The sequence below is a fragment of the Nerophis lumbriciformis genome, linkage group LG21 (genome assembly GCF_033978685.3).
Source record: "Nerophis lumbriciformis linkage group LG21, RoL_Nlum_v2.1, whole genome shotgun sequence".
Classification (NCBI taxonomy): domain Eukaryota; kingdom Metazoa; phylum Chordata; class Actinopteri; order Syngnathiformes; family Syngnathidae; genus Nerophis; species Nerophis lumbriciformis.
In genome coordinates this window covers 2,328,954-2,346,110 of record NC_084568.2, presented here as the reverse complement: position 1 = coordinate 2,346,110, position 17,157 = coordinate 2,328,954, and the positions used below count along the sequence as shown (strand labels likewise).

Here is a 17,157-nt window from a genome sequence, read left to right as displayed (position 1 = left end):
CAAGGATAAACACAAAATAGACAAAATTATACATGACAAACAGAAATGGCATCATTGAACTAGGGCTGGGCGATATGGCCTTTTTTTAATATTGCGATATTTTAAGGCCATATTGCGATACACGATATATATCTCGATATTTTGCCTTAGCCTTGAATGAACACTTGATGCATATAATCACAGCAGTATGATGATTCTATGTGTTTTGATTGATTGATTGAGACTTTTATTAGTAGGTTGCACAGTGAAGTACATATTCCGTACAATTGACCACTAAATGGTAACACCCCAATAAGTTTTTACACTTGTTTAAGTCGGGGTCCACTTAAATTGATTCATGATACAGATATATACTATCAGATATATACTATCATCATAATACAGTCATCACACAAGATAATCACATTGAATTATTTACATTATTTATAATCCAGGGTGTGGAGGGGGGCGCCGGATGTAAGTGTCAAAAAGACAGCCAAAAGAGTTTGATATGAGAATAAATCTAAAGTTAAAATATAGGGTAGAAATGCACCCATTTGCAGGAAATGTAGTCTTGATTTTCAACATTTTCTTTCAAGGCTTGCATGTCTACATTAAAACATTCTTCTTCATACTGCATTAATATATGCTACTTTTAAACTTTCATGCAGAGAAGGAAATCACAACTAAAAAAATCACTAATTTTTTCATACGGTGTTGATGTGGAAATTTTTGCCTCGGCATTTTGATGGTGTGGGTGTGTGGCACCGAATGGGGATAAGCGTCTCGACAGACGTTACAATATTTGAACAATGATGACGAAAACTGTTTTCTCTGTCGTGTCCGTGTGTCGAAAATTGTTATGCGCTTATTTTTTTTATTTGATTTTGTGCGTAGCATAGATTTGCTATGTGCAGAGGACGTTTGAGCAGTGCGCAATTGCACAAGCGCGCACCTTAGAGAGAACGTTGGTCACACGGCTGCGCTAGCATCACAGCTAACATTAACCATGCTGCTACCTCTCTGCTGGGAGAGGACGTATACGTATGTGACGTATGACGTGACAGTATGTGACGTGTGTAAGAAGGTGCGCTTGCTGTCTGTGAGAGGGAGACACAGGAAAGAGTGAGAAGAGCCTGTCGTGTAATAGCAGCTAAAAGCAACTGCGTGAGAATCCACAGACCTGTGCATGTGTTGAAGGTGTGCTGGAAAATGCGGAACAGAAATTAGGGAGCAGCAGAAAAGTGGAATGTATTATTTAAATCGGTGCGTTGGAAAACACGGAGCGGAGTTTTTTTTTTTTTACTGGATCTGGATCGGCATTTTCCCATGCCTTGCCGATACGCATTTTTTGGCAAATGTCGGCGGCCGATCCGATCCAAATATCGGATCGGGACATCCCTAATTTTGGGTGTCCCATTCAGTAAAAAACTGTAAAATTCCATTCTGTTTTTTTGAAGTGGTCTGTCATAACTTTTTAGAATTCTATCGGACACTGTGACTTTTGGTATTAGTGTTCCTGAAAAAAAGGGACCCAAACACACATACTGTACAGCAGATTTTTACAGCCAAATGTGTATCGTATTTTTCGGACTATAAGTCGCAGTTTTTTTTCATAGTTTGGCCGGGCTCCAGTGCGACTTATATATGTTTTTTTCCTTTTTTATTATGCATTTTCGGCAGGTGCGACTTATACTCCGGTGCGACTTATACTCCGAAAAATACGGTACATACAGTGGGGCAAAAAAGTATTTGGTCAGCCACCAATTGTGCAAGTTCTCCCACTTAAAATGATGACAGAGGTCTGTACTTTTCATCATAGGTACACTTCAACTGTGAGAGACAGAATGTGAAAAAAAAATCCAGGAATTCCCATTGTAGGATTTTTAAAGAATTTATTTGTAAATTATGGTGGAAAATAAGTATTTGGTCAATAACAAAAATTCAACTCAATACTTTGTAATATAACCTTTGTTGGCAATAACAGAGGTCAAATGATTACTATAGGTCTTTACCAGGTTTGCACACACAGTAGCTGGTATTTTGGCCCATTCCTCCATGCAGATCTTCTCGAGAGCAGTGATGTTTTGGGGCTGTCGCCGAGCAACACGGACTTTCAACTCCCTCCACAGATTTTCTATGGGGTTGAGGTCTGGAGACTGGCTAGGCCACTCCAGGACTTTCAAATGTTTCTTACGGAGCCACTCCTTCGTTGCCTGGGCGGTGTGTTTGGGATCTTTGTCACCCAGCCACGTTTCATCTTCAAAGCTCTCACTGATGGAAGGAGGTTTTGGCTCAAATCTCACGATACATGGCCCCATTCATTCTTTCCTTAACACGGATCAGTCAGCCTGTCCCCTTAGCAGAAAAACAGCCCCAAAGCATGATGTTTCCACCCCCATGCTTCACAGTAGGTATGGTGTTCTTGGGATGCAACTCAGTATTCTTCTTCCTCTAAACACGACGAGTTGAGTTTATACCAAAAAGTTCTATTTTGGTTTCATCTGACCACATGACATTCTCCCAATCCTCTGCTGTATCATCCATGTGCTCTCTGGCAAACTTCAGACGGGCCTGGACATGCACTGGCTTAAGCAGGGGGACACGTCTGGCACTGTAGGATTTGATTCCCTGTCGGTGTAGTGTGTTACTGATGGTAACCTTTGTTACTTTGGTCCCAGCTCTTTGCAGGTCATTCACCGGGTCCCCCCGTGTGGTTCTGGGATTTTTGCTCACCGTTCTCCTGATCATTTTGACCCCACGGGATGAGATCTTGCGTGGAGCCCCAGATCGAGGGAGATTATCAGTGGTCTTGTATGTCTTCCATTTTCTGATAATTGCTCTTACAGGTCTGTGAGAGCCAGAGATCTTCCTTGTTTGAAGTGACCAAATACCGTATTTTCCGCACTATTAGCCGCACCTAAAAACCACAAATTTACTCAAAAGCTGACAGTGCGGCTTTTAACCCGGTGCGCTTTATATATGGATTAATATTAAGATTCATTTTCATAAAGTTTCGGTCTCGCAACTACGGTAAACAGCCGCCATCTTTTTTCCCCGTAGAAGAGGAAGTGCTTCTTCTTCTATGCAAGCAACCGCCAAGGTAAGCACCCGCCCCCATAGAACAGGAAGCGCTTCTTCTTCTACTGTAAGCAACCACCCGCCCGCGTAGAAGAAGAAGAAGCGCGCGGATATTACCGTACATTTCATTTCCTTTGTGTGTTTACATCTGTAAAGACCACAAAATGGCTCCTACTAAGCGACAGGGATCCGGTTCATGAAAAGACGCAATCTCTCCATCCGCACACGGACTACTATTTCACAGCAACTGCCTAAAGACTTTCAAGAAAAGCTGGCTACTTTCCGTGCATATTGTAAAAACAAGATAGCTGAAAAAAAGATCCGGCCAGAGAACATTATCAACATGGACGAGGTTCCACTGACTTTTGATATTCCTGTGAACCGCACTGTGGATACAACGGGAGCACGTACGGTGAATATTCGCACCACAGGGAATGAGAAGTCATCCTTCACTGTGGTTCTAGCTTGCCATGCTAATGGCCAGAAACTTCCACCCATGGTGATATTCAAAAGGAAGACCTTGCCAAAAGAGACCTTTCCAGCCGGCGTCATCATAAAAGCTAACTCGAAGGGATGGCTGGATGAAGAAAAGATGAGCGAGTGGTTAAGGTAAGTTTACGCGAAGAGGCCGGGTAGCTTTTTTCACGCAGCTCCGTCCATGTTGATATACGACTCCATGCGCGCCCACATCACGCTGGTTTTTAATATATTATTAAAGTTTGACTGACCTATCTGACTGTTTTTTTGACATTCCTTTAGCGCAGTTAGATGCGGCTTACAACACGGGGCGGCTTATAGGTGGACAAAGTTTTGAAATATGCCGTTCATTGAAGGCGCGGCTTATAACCCAGGGCGCTTTATGGTGCGGAAAATACGGTACTTATTTTCCACCATAATTTACAAATAAATTCTTTAAAATTCCTACAATGTGAATTCCTGGATTTTTTTTTTCACATTCTGTCTCTCACAGTTGAAGTGTACCTATGATGAAAATTACAGACCTCTGTCATCATTTTAAGTGGGAGAACTTGCACAATCGGTGGCTGACTAAATACTTGTTTGCCCCACTGTATAATTTATACACACATACACGTTGGCCGCCCCAGACACATTTTTTCTCTCAATTTGTCCCCCGAGTCAAAATATTTGCCCAGCTCTGGTTTAGAGGGGTATGAAGCTGCAAGTGATAATGACTGACCATCTCCTGCTGTGTCCAGCGAGCGCAGGTACTGCAGCTCCTCCATCACCTTGTCCTTCACGGCCTCCAGCTCGGCAGGCTTGTCCGTCAGCTTGAGGATGTTCATAAACGCTTCGTAGTTACAGCTGGAGTCCCGGATCTATGAGCACACACTCTGAATCACTGTCAAAAACACACAGCTGTGAGATGTTTCAATGCCAAAAGTGTTCCAAGTCGTACCATCCAAATGACAAACTGATTGATGTAGTCTGGGTCGCTCAGCTGGTTAATGAGAGGAAGGAGGACACCACGTGCCAACACCTCCTAATAAAAACACATCCCAGGTGAAGTAGGGCTACTGAGACTTTCTGACGTGTACTTACTCTTAAAAAGTATCGCATATTCTTGTTGTGGAAGTCTCCAGGAGGTAGTAACAGGTACAGAAGCAACTCGCACAAGTCTCGAAGGAAACCTGACACAAGAAGTTGTTCAGCACGATGTGAACGCGCAGACACACGCGCGTGACTTTGTCTACCTTCTTCATCCTTCTGAGAAGTGCACACTACGTCTCGACAAATCTTCCTTTCCATCTCCACTTCCGCCTCAAAAAATGAGTCGATCAGCTCCTCCGTTATGTCCCCTGTTTGGACGACACGACCGTTACTCTCACTTCTCATCGTGCGTCATTCATTTTGTGTTTACTTTGTTTATCGTCTCTGTCCGGGAGACGATCCTGAGCTTTACGAAAGACACGCAAATGGGTGGCAAAGTCGTCCACCAGGCGGGTGGTGAAGTAAGGCTGCCAGTCCACCTCTTTGGACCTTCACACATACAAAAAAAAACAGGAACACGCTAATTAGTGTGAGAGCTGAATAAATAAATAGCTGATAATTATCGGCCCATTTCTAAATTACCTTTTGTGTCAAAAATTTTGGAGAAATGTGTTTTGGCGCAACTACAGCCTTTTTTAGATGAAAATTGCACTTTAGATCCATTTCAGTCTGGATACAAAGCTTTGCACAGTACTGAATCTGCACTTTTAAAGGTTTTTAATGATTTGCTTTTAATATCTGATTCTGGCAGCTCTGCCATTTTAGTGCTTTTAGATCTTACAGCTGCCTTTGACACAGTCCACCACACAATTCTTTTAGATCGCCTGAGAGACTGTGTGGGTGTCAGGGGGACTGCATTAGAGTGGTTTAGATCCTACCTGTCAGAAAGGTCCTTCTCTGTCAGGCTGGGGGACGCCACTTCTTCTTCTGCTCCGCTTTACTGTGGTGTCCCCCAGGGATCTATTCTAGGCCCCATCCTGTTTGCACTGTACCTTCTTCCTCTTGGAGAGATTTTTAAGAGGCATGGAGTGTTTTATCACTTTTATGCAGACGACTGCCAAATTTATATGCCTATTTCAAAAGGCCACGGCCCCCTGACACCCCTTCTCAACTGTCTATGCGACGTCAAGGCTTGGTTAGCCCAGAATTTTTTAATAATGAATGAGGGAAAAACGGAAATTTTAGTGTTTGGTCCGGCCCTCACTGACTTGGGACCATTGCAAAATGATGTGCGTCCCAAAGTCACCAGCCTTGGCGTCACTATAGACAGCCATTTTAAACTTGACAAACAAGTCAATGGCGTTTTAAAATCGTGTTTTTATCATCTTTGTCTTTTAGCAAAGGTAAAACCGTTTTTAACTTTGAACCTTTTTGAACAAGTCGTGCATGCTTTTATTTCAAGTGGCCTGGACTACTGCAATGCACTTTATGCTGGCATTAGCCAAAAAGCTCTCTCCCGGTTGCAGTTAGTCCAGAATGCGGCAGCACAACTTTTAACAGGGGCCAGGAGACGCCAGCATATAACCCCAATCCTTGAGAGTTTGCACTGGCTCCCTGTTCATTTTAGAATTGATTTTAAAACCTTGCTGTTTGTTTTTAAAGCTTTACATGGACTGGCACCTCAGTATATCTCGGACCTCATCCAAACTTACAATCCTGCGCGCGCTCTGAGGTCCGAGAGCCAGCTCCAGCTCGTGGTGTCCAAGACGAGACTTAAAACCAGGGGAGACAGGGCCTTCTCTGTGGTCGGCCCTAAGCTCTGGAACACTCTGCCCCTCCATGTTCGAACTGCTCCCACAGTGGAGTGTTTTAAGTCTCGTCTTAAGACCCACTTTTATTCTCTGGCTTTTAACACTACGTGAGTTGTGTGGTCCTCTGTTGTCCTCTGTGTTTTTAAAATTTCGCTTTTTGCTTTCTATTTACTGTTTTAATTGGTTTTACCCTTTGAAATGGTTTTTAATCACATTTATTTTATATTGTTTTTAATTGTGTTTAATATTGTTGTGCAGCACTTTGGAAACATTTTGTTGTTTAAATGTGCTATATAAATAAAGTGGATTGGATTGGATTGGATAATGCAAACTACAACCACAATCATTACTTTAATTGTTCCCAACTGTATTGGATCTCTGAAAGAAAGTGTGTGGTTTTTTACCGTGTGGAGAACTGGACCAGGGCATTCTGCAGAGTCTGTCTGATCTCCAGTAAGAAAGACTCGTCCTCGCTCAGAGTGTAATACCAATACTGGATATAATCTCGCAAAGCAAACTGGATCACCTGCATGCGCCAATGGAAGAACAAAGACAAGACAAAATCTATATTCATTACTCAATTTTCTATGAATAAAAAGGCAATCAGAGTCTTAAAAAAAGTCATTGGCAGGTGTTGGAATAATTGTTTGTACCGTATTTTCCGCACTATAAGGCGCACCTAAAAACCACAAATTTTCTCAAAAGCTGACAGTGCGCCTTATAACCCGGTGCGCTTTATATATGGATAAATATTAAGATTCATTTTCATAAAGTTTCGGTCTCGCAACTTCGGTAAACAGCCGCCATCTTTTTTCCCGGTAGAACAGGAAGCGCTTCTTCTTCTACGCAAGCAACCGCCAAGGTAAACACCCGCCCCCATAGAACAGGAAGCGCTTCTTCTTCTACTGTAAGCAACCACCCGCCCGCGTAGAAGAAGAAAAAAGCGCGCGGATATCACCGTACGTTTCATTTCCTTTGTGTGTTTACATCTGTAAAGACCACAAAATGGCTCCTACTAAGCGACAAGGATCCGGTTCATGAAAAGACGCAATCTCTCCATCCGCACACGGATTACTATTTCACAGCAACTGATATTCCTGTGAACCGCACCGTGGATACAACGGGAGCACGTACGGTGAATATTCGCACCACAGGGAATGAGAAGTCATCCTTCACTGTGGTTCTAGCTTGCCATGCTAATGGCCAGAAACTTCCACCCATGGTGATATTCAAAAGGAAGACCTTGCCAAAAGAGACCTTTCCAGCCGGCGTCATCATAAAAGCTAACTCGAAGGGATGGATGAAGAAAAGATGAGCGAGTGGTTAAGGTAAGTTTAAGTTTACGCGAAGAGGCCGGGTGGCTTTTTTCACGCAGCTCTGTCCATGTTGATATACGTATGTTTGTGATTGCACATTTGCGTACATTTTGGGAGTGAACAGAGTTGTTAGAACGCTGGTTTTTAATATATTATTAAAGTTTGACTGACCTATCTGACTGTTTTTTTGACATTCCTTTAGCGCAGTTAGATGCGGCTTACAACACCGGGCGGCTTATAGGTGGACAAAGTTTTGAAATATGCCGTTCATTGAAGGCGCGGCTTATGACCCAGGGCGCCTTATGGTGCGGAAAATACGGTAAGTTATCACAAAAGAAACGTTGTATTATGAATGCTGTCTTTCGAGGCCTAACAAGAGGAAGAAGGCTCGGAAAACGCCACTGTGATTTCAACACGGACAGATGGCAGGATCTGCTCAGCTTCCAGAGGAACTCTCTTTGAAATGTTAAACGAACTCTCTTTGAAGTATTTCACAAACTCTCTTCCAACTATTTGGTAACTGAAGTCAACGCTATTTACGACCCGCTGCCCTCTTGAAGTCCCTGTGGTCAGGAGACGGGAGGGGTTATCCATTGTCCTCCAAAACCTGCCCCAGCTGGATCCAGGAAGAGCCCAAGCCCGAGAAATCCTCTTCTTGGACTTCAAAGCGACCGAAAACAATGACTCTTTTACACACTTACCATTCCTGCTGTGACATGTGTTGGTGCGTGAACATTGAACATCTGAATAAAGGAGGAGACGAAAACCTTCTTCGTCAGAGCGTGGTGCAGGACTGTACAGAGAGTGCAGTGGCCATGTCTCTCCTCAATTGAGTCCAAATTGAATTCTGTCTCTGTTTGATTCCTTGCCTTTTGTCTTGTTTAACAGATGTCCTCAGTGTTTGAACGTGACAGCAGGAAAAGGTAGAGTAATAGAATGGTGAATCCCACTTAACTGATAATAAAATTACTCCGACTGAATACCACACTTGAATCCAAATTAAAAAAATATCTTTCAGTGATTTAAAAGGCAGTTTGCATGGAACAAGAATACCTTTGTTTGTGAAATCCAATACCTCAAAGCAGCACACAATGACAAACACATGAGTGATTGCAGTGGGCGGGCCGTGCGTTTCCCACCTAGGCCTTCAGTGAGGTCCGACTTCAATGATTACCTCTCAAAATACCATCATTGATGTCACCACATGACCATTGCTGGAGAAATACTATACAACAGTGGTCCCCAACCTTATTGTAGCTGCGGACCGGTCAACGCTTGAAAATTTTGGGGGGGGTATATATATATATATTTTTTCATAAAGAAATACAATCATGTGTGCTTACGGACTGTATCCCTGCACACTGTATTGATCTATATCAGGGGTCGGCAACCCACGGCTCCGGAGCCGCATGCGGCTCTTTGATCACTCTGATGCGGCTCAGCAGCTTACTTGCTGAATCCCCCAATTTTCCCATGAGACTTCCGGATTTCAGTGCCTCTCGCAGAAAACTCCCGGGATTAATATTCACCGATTTCCACCCTTACGGCTATAATAAAGGCGTGCCATGATGGTACAACATTTGGCGCCCTCTACAATCTGTATTAACAGCGTGCCAGCTCAACACTTGTTATACAATATACATCTTCTGCTTGCACACGTACGTGACAGCAAGGCATACTTGGTCAACAGCCACACAGGTTACACTGACGGTGGCCATATAAAACAACTTTAACACTCTTACTAATAATGCGCCACACTTTGAACCAAAACCAAACAAGAATGACAAACACATTTCGGGAGAACATCTGCACCTTAACACAACATAAACACAACAGAACAAATACCCAGAATCCCATGCAGCCCTGACTCTTCCGGACTACATTATATACCCCTGCTACCACCAAACCCCGCCCCCACCCCAACCCTGCTCCCTCACGCATCAACCCCCCGCCCCCCCCTCTGTGCGTCGGTTGAGGTGGGCGCAGTTTAGTGGGCGGGGCTGATGGGGGTGTATAATGTAGCCTGGAAGAGTTAGGGCTGCATGGGATTCTGGGTATGCGCTCGGATTTTTGGCACTAATGTGACGCCATATTTATTCTTCCTACTTAAGAATGCACATAACATTGAAATTGCACTTTTACCACGGGAGCATTGCTATATAATACTTACATAAGACAGCTATAATTATGTACAAAGCAAACTATAACCTGCTACCCAAGAATGTACAACAATTCTTCTCAACAAAAGAGGAGAAATATAACCTTAGAGGAAAATCTAATTTAAATAATGTGTATGCTCGTACACACTTAAATCCTTTAGCATATCTGTATGTGGAATTAAATTATGCAACGAATTAACCAAAAGAAATCTAACAAAGCACCAATATGCTTTAGTTTAAGACATACTTGCCAACCGTGAGACCTCCGATTTCGGGAGGTGGGGGGCGGGGCGGGGCGTGGTTGGGGGCGTGGTTAAGATGGGAGGAGTATATTTACAGCTAGGATTCACCAAGTCAAGTATTTCATATATATATATATATATATATATATTAGAGATGCGCGGATAGGCAATTATTTCATCCGCAACCGCATCAGAAAGTCGTCAACCATCCGCAATCCACCCGATCTAACATTTGATCAGAACCGCATCCGCCCGCACCCGCCTGTTGTTATATATCTAATATAGACGATGCAAGTCATTAGTGAGGTTATAAAGCTTGTTAAAGAAAGGAGACTGATCCAATGCAGCACAGACATTCGCGTGCCACGCTGTCACGACCCAGACGCACACCAGTGCGCAATCATATGGGAGCCGCGCTGAGCGCACCTCCAAGCGCGTCTCGCTGCCGGCGACGGCCGGGTATGGGCCCGACGCTCCAGCGCCATCCATTTTCAGGGCTAGTTGATTCGGCAGGTGGGTTGTTACACACTCCTTAGCGGGTTCCAACTTCCATGGCCACCGTCCTGCTGTCTATATCAACCAGGGTGAGCCCCACCCCTTTCGTGAGGGCACTGCGCGCGGAGTGACCCCTGTTACGCGCCCCCGGCAACAGGGGTGGCGGGCAGGTAAGCTGCGCGGGCGGAGTGCGCGGAGTGACCCCTGTTACGAGCCCCCGGCCACCGGGGTGGCGGGCAGGTAAGCTGCTTACCTGCTGCGCGTGACGCCGGCCGCGGCGAAGGCGGACGAGGCGGGGTGTCGGTGCGGTGGGCGCGGTGGTGACCCTGGACGTGCGTCGGGCCCTTCTCGCGGATCGCCTCAGCTACGGCTCCAGGTGGGGCCCTCTCGGGGGAAGGGGCCTCGGTCCCGGACCCCGGCGAGGCGTCCATTCTCCGCTCCGTAAAAGTGTCCATCTCTTTTCTTTTTTTTTCTTCTGTTGTGGCATATGCAGCAGGTGCCTGCTCGTTTTTCGTATGTGGGTAACAACATTTAACTATGTATATATATTTCCCAATTGGTTTAACTGCCACCCGCCTGAATCTATTTAAAATCTAATTTTTTTTTATTTCAAGCGCCCGACCCGACCCGCGGATAAAATCTAATTTTTTTTTATTTCATCCGCCCGATCCGCGGATAATCCGCGGACTCCGCGGTTGTGCCCGCAAACCGCGCATCTCTATTACATACTATTGGCCAATAGGAAAAAAACATCTAAAATAGCATAAAAATGTTCCTCTATGCTTTATTTTGAAAAAAAAAAAAAAAAAAAAAAAAAAGTGCTTTCTGAAGCAGAAGAAAATAGATGGATGGATGGATGCATCGCATATAGCATAACAATGTTCCTCTATGCTTTATTTTGAAAAAATAAATAAATAAATAAATTAAAAGTGCTTTCTGAAGCAGTAGAAAATAGACGGATGGATGAATCACCTTTCAGAAGCGCTACAGCTGGCCTCGCACCTGAACGGAGTTGGCACCCGGCAAAAGTAAGGAGGGAAAGTTAAAGAGAAAGGTATTTCAAGTTAATTAATGCATGTATTATTCAAACATGTGCTCGCCCCTAGCATAGAGGGTTTCATTTGCAATCTAAAAGGTACGCCTCCACAGTCCACACACAAACCGTCTGCAGAAATACTCAGAAAATGGGCTATAAATGAGACTGTAGAGCTAAATTTATTCCAAAATACATCCAATACATATTATTATCTAGACCACAAGGAAAAGTGTTGCATGGCGAATAGAATCATCATTTAAGTCTTGTTGCACTGTGTAAGAGGCGAGCCCAGGTTATAAATGCTGCATGAATAATTCACCATGATGGGAAGCTTTCACAGTCGAGACCGAAATATGCTCTCACGTCACATAGCCTGCGTCTCCATTCGTTTATAGTTCTTTGAATTGTAATTCTCTTCCAAAACGCTATGGTGCAATGTTGCCTAACGGAGCGACCGCAGCTGTCCTTGACTAGATATTTACCTTCTTGTGGTCGTGAGCAATGACCACATCTAGATCAGTGATCCTCAAACTGTGGTATGTGTGCCACTAGTGGTACGCGAGCTCCGTCTAGTGCAGGGGTGCTCATTACGTCGATCGCGAGCTACCGGTCGATCTCGGAGGGTGTGTCAGTCGATCACCAGCCAGGCATTAAAAAAATAGTCCTAAAAATGAGCGATCATAAATCTTCACTATGACGTCACTTTCGTCACTTGATTGACATTCACGGCACCCGAGGGTCTTCTGAGATGACGCTGGCTGCTGCCAGCTCATTAAAATTACCGACTGGAAGGCGAAAAACACTTACAAAGGAGTACGGAAGCTGGACAAATAAGATGCCAAAAACCAACCACTTTCATGTGGTATTGGACAGAAAGGAGGACTTTTTTTCTCCTCCATTCGAAAATGCGGACATTATCAGCACCACTGTCTGATTCCTATCAATGCAAGTCATCAGAATCAGGTAATACACCAACTTATATTCTTGTCTTCATGAAAGAAAGGAATCTATATGTGTTAAACATGCTTGTATTATCTTTAAACACCTTTAACTTATTAACAATATTAACTATATGTGTTAAACATGCTTGTATTATCTTTAAACATCTTTAAGTTGTTAACAATATTAACTATATGTATTAAACATTCTTGTATTATCATTAAACACCTTTAATTTTTTAACAATATTAACTGTGTTAAACATGCTTGTATTATCATTAAACACCTTTAACTTGTTAACAATATTAACTATATGTATTAAACATGCGATGAGGTGGCGACTTGTCCAGGGTGTACCCCGCCTTCCGCCCGATTGTAGCTGAGATAGGCTCCAGCGCCCCCCGCGACCCCAAAGGGAATAAGCGGTAGAAAATGGATGGATGGATGGATGTATTAAACATGCTTGTATTATCATTAAACACCTTTAATTTTTTACCAATATTAACTATATGTGTTAAACATGCTTGCATTATCTTTAAACACCTTTAAGTTGTTAACAATATTAACTATATGTATTAAACATTCTTGTATTATCATTAAACACCTTTAATTTTTTAACAATATTAACTATATGTGTTAAACATGCTTGCATTATCATTAAACACCTTTAACTTGTTAACAATATTAACTATATGTATTAAACATTCTTGTATTATCATTAAACACCTTTAATTTTTTAACAATATTAACTATGTGTTAAACATGCTTGTATTATCATTAAACACCTTTAAGTTGTTAACAATATTAACTATATGTATTAAACATTCTTGTATTATCATTAAACACCTTTAATTTTTTAACAATATTAACTATGTGTTAAAAACATGCTTGTATTATCATTAAACACCTTTAACTTGTTAACAATATTAACTATATGTATTAAACATGCTTGTATTATCATTAAACACCTTTAATTTTTTAACAATATTAACTATGTGTTAAACATGCTTGCATTATCTTTAAACACCTTTTACTTGTTAACAATATTAACTATATGTATTAAACATACTTGTATTATCATTAAACACATTTAATTTTTTAACAATATTAACTATATGTGTTAAACATGCTTGCATTATCATTAAACACCTTTAACTTGTTAACAATATTAACTATATGTATTAAACATTCTTGTATTATCATTAAACACCTTTAATTTATTAACAATATTAACTATATGTGTTAAACATGCTTGCATTATCATTAAACACCTTTAACTTGTTAACGAAAACATATATTTCATAAATAAGTAAATGTAAATTATATATATGAATGAGGTAGATCCCCACGACTTGATCAATAGAAAAGTAGCTCGCCTGCAGAAAAAGTGTGAGCACCCCTGGTCTAGTGGCACACCACCAAAGAATCACTTGATTAAAGTACAGTGTTTTATTTTCCTATTTTCAAACACAGTGTTACTGTTCAAACTGTGTGTGACGTTACAGTGGCCAAAATATAGTAAATATACTTGTTAATTCATCAAACCTATATTAACGTTGTTCCCCTCGGGGAAACTGGGAAACACACGGCACACTGACAAAGCTTAACCTATTATTACTATAACAATCTACAAGGTTAATACAGTTTGCTTCTCTTTCTTCCCCTCCATTTATCTGCTTTTTTTGTATTTTAACCTAATATTACTATAACAATCTACAAGGTTAATACAATTCGCTTCTCTTTCTTCCCCTCCATTTATCTGCTTTTTTTGTATTTTAACCTATTATTACTATAACAATCTACAAGGTTAATACAGTTCCCTTCTCTTTCTTCCCCTCCATTTATCTGCTTTTTTATTTTTTATTTTAAACTATTACTATAACAATCTACAAGGTTAATACAGTCCGCTTCTCTTTCTTCCCCTCTATTTATCGGCTTTTTTTTGGTATTTTAACCTATTATTACTATAACAATCTACAAGGTTAATACAGTCCGCTTCTCTTTCTTCCCCTCTATTTATCTGCTTTTTTTTGTATTTTAACCTATTATTACTATAACAATCTACAAGGTTAATACAGTTCGCTTCTCTTTCCTCCCCTCCATTTATCTGCTTTTTTATTTTTTATTTTAACCTATTACTATAACAATCTACAAGGTTAATACAGTCCGCTTCTCTTTCTTCCCCTCTATTTATCTGCTTTTTTTTGTATTTTAACCTATTATTACTATAACAATCTACAAGGTTAATACAGTTCGCTTCTCTTTCCTCCCCTCCATTTATCTGCTTTTTTATTTTTTATTTTAACCTATTACTATAACAATCTACAAGGTTAATACAGTCCGCTTCTCTTTCTTCCCCTCTATTTATCTGCTTTTTTTTGTATTTTAACCTATTATTACTATAACAATCTACAAGGTTAATACAGTTCGCTTCTCTTTCCTCCCCTCCATTTATCTGCTTTTTTATTTTTTATTTTAACCTATTACTACAACAATCTACAAGGTTAATACAGTCCGCTTCTCTTTCTTCCCCTCTATTTATCTGCTTTTTTTTGTATTTTAACCTATTATTACTATAACAATCTACAAGGTTAATACAGTTTGCTTCTCTTTCCTCCCCTCCATTTATCTGCTTTTTTATTTTATATAAACCTATTACTATAACAATCTACAAGGTTAATACAGTTCACTTCTCTTTCTTCCCCTCCATTTATCTGCTTTTTTTTTGCATTTCAGGTTATCATTACATATATGTATTGTTGCATTTGAAACAATGGTATTGTTAATCGAGGTAAATATTGTTATTATTCATTATCAATAGTGATATTTCTATTGGTATGTGTATTGCTCCATGTGTAATGTAATAATGCTCATTGTCATTTCGGTGTTATTAATATTTATTTCACCAACTGCTTCTTTGCTATCATTTTTACCATCATATTTGTACATATCCTATTTGCTGATGGTTTTTTGGGGGGGGTTTTTTAAATAAAAAAATACAATCATGTGTGCTTACGGACTGTATCCCTGCAGACTGTATTGATATATATTGATATATAATGTAGGAACCAGAAATATTAATAACAGAAAGAAACAACCCTTTTGTGCGAATGAGTGTGAATGAGTATAAATGGGGGAGGGAGGTTTTTTGGGTTGGTGCACTAATTGTACTGTATTTTCCGCACTATAAGGCGCACCTAAAAACCACAAATTTTCTCAAAAGCTGACAGTGCGCCTTATAACCCGGGGCGCTTTATATATGGATAAATATTAAGATTCATTTTCATAAAGTTTCGGTCTCGCAACTACGGTAAACAGCCGCCATCTTTTTTCCCGGTAGAACAGGAAGCGCTTCTTCTTCTACGCAAGCAACCGCCATGGTAAGCACCCGCCCCCATAGAACAGGAAGCGCTTCTTCTTCTACTGTAAGCAACCACCCGCCCGCGTAGAAGAAGAAAAAGCGCGCGGATATCACCGTACGTTTCATTTCCTTTGTGTGTTTACATCTGTAAAGACCACAAAATGGCTCCTACTAAACGACAGGGATCCGGTTCATGAAAAGACGCAATCTCTCCATCCGCACACAGATTACTATTTCACAGCAACTGATATTCCTGTGAACCGCACTGTGGATACAACGGGAGCACGTACGGTGAATATTCGCACCACAGGGAATGAGAAGTCATCCTTCACTGTGGTTCTAGCTTGCCATGCTAATGGCTAGAAACTTCCACCCATGGTGATATTCAAAAGGAAGACCTTGCCAAAAGAGACCTTTCCAGCCGGCGTCATCATAAAAGCTAACTCGAAGGGATGGATGAAGAAAAGATGAGCGAGTGGTTAAGGTAAGTTTAAGTTTACGCGAAGAGGCCGGGTGGCTTTTTTCACGCAGCTCTGTCCATGTTGATATACGTATGTTTGTGATTGCACATTTGCGTACATTTTGGGAGTGAACAGAGTTGTTAGAACGCTGGTTTTTAATATATTATTAAAGTTTGACTGACCTATCTGACTGTTTTTTTGACATTCCTTTAGCGCAGTTAGATGCGGCTTACAACACGGGGCGGCTTATAGGTGGACAAAGTTTTGAAATATGCCGTTCATTGAAGGCGCGGCTTATAACCCAGGGCGCCTTATGGTGCGGAAAATACGGTAAGTGTATCTTTTGTTTTTTATGTTGATTTAATTTAAAAAATAAATAAATAAAAAATGTTATTGTTTTTTTTATTTATTTCTTGTGCGGCCCAGTACCAATCGATTCACGGACCAGTACCGGGCCGCGACCCGGTGGTTGGGGACCACTGGTTAACAGTATTCACCCACGGAACTTTAGTTATTAGATGGTTCCGGTCGGGCGGTTTTTCACGGGACACATTTCCAGCGTTGTTGTTGCACTAGTGAGCCACGGATGAGCCGTTATTGAAGTAAAGTGTGAATGTCATTAAAACAGTTAACTCCATCTTTTGACACTTCTTCCCCTCCCGTCCTTGCACGCTACACCGCTACAACAAAGATGACGGGGAGAAGATGCTGTCGAAGGTGAGCCACGTAGGTAAGACCGCCCACAAAACGGCGCATCCTGAAGAGACGCTCAGAAAGCTACTTGAAAATGGTCTGTAAAACATAATTTATGCGACATTTTGACCAAAGA

At 41.4% G+C, this 17,157-nt stretch overlaps 1 protein-coding gene across 3 annotated transcripts in view; it reads right to left on the bottom strand.

The window, feature by feature from the left end:
• The window catches only part of snx13 (sorting nexin 13), a 112,304-nt gene that overhangs the window by 41,549 nt on the left and 53,598 nt on the right, over window positions 1-17,157 (bottom strand). For all 3 annotated transcript variants that reach the window (XM_061983231.1, XM_061983230.2, XM_061983232.2), the window contains exons 5-10: window positions 6,725-6,846; window positions 4,940-5,058; window positions 4,773-4,877; window positions 4,621-4,709; window positions 4,478-4,561; window positions 4,259-4,397 (exon numbers count right to left, since the gene is read on the bottom strand). In XM_061983231.1, the coding sequence (XP_061839215.1) occupies window positions 4,259-4,397; window positions 4,478-4,561; window positions 4,621-4,709; window positions 4,773-4,877; window positions 4,940-5,058; window positions 6,725-6,846 (658 nt within the window). The remainder of the gene's footprint in view (window positions 1-4,258; window positions 4,398-4,477; window positions 4,562-4,620; window positions 4,710-4,772; window positions 4,878-4,939; window positions 5,059-6,724; window positions 6,847-17,157) is intronic.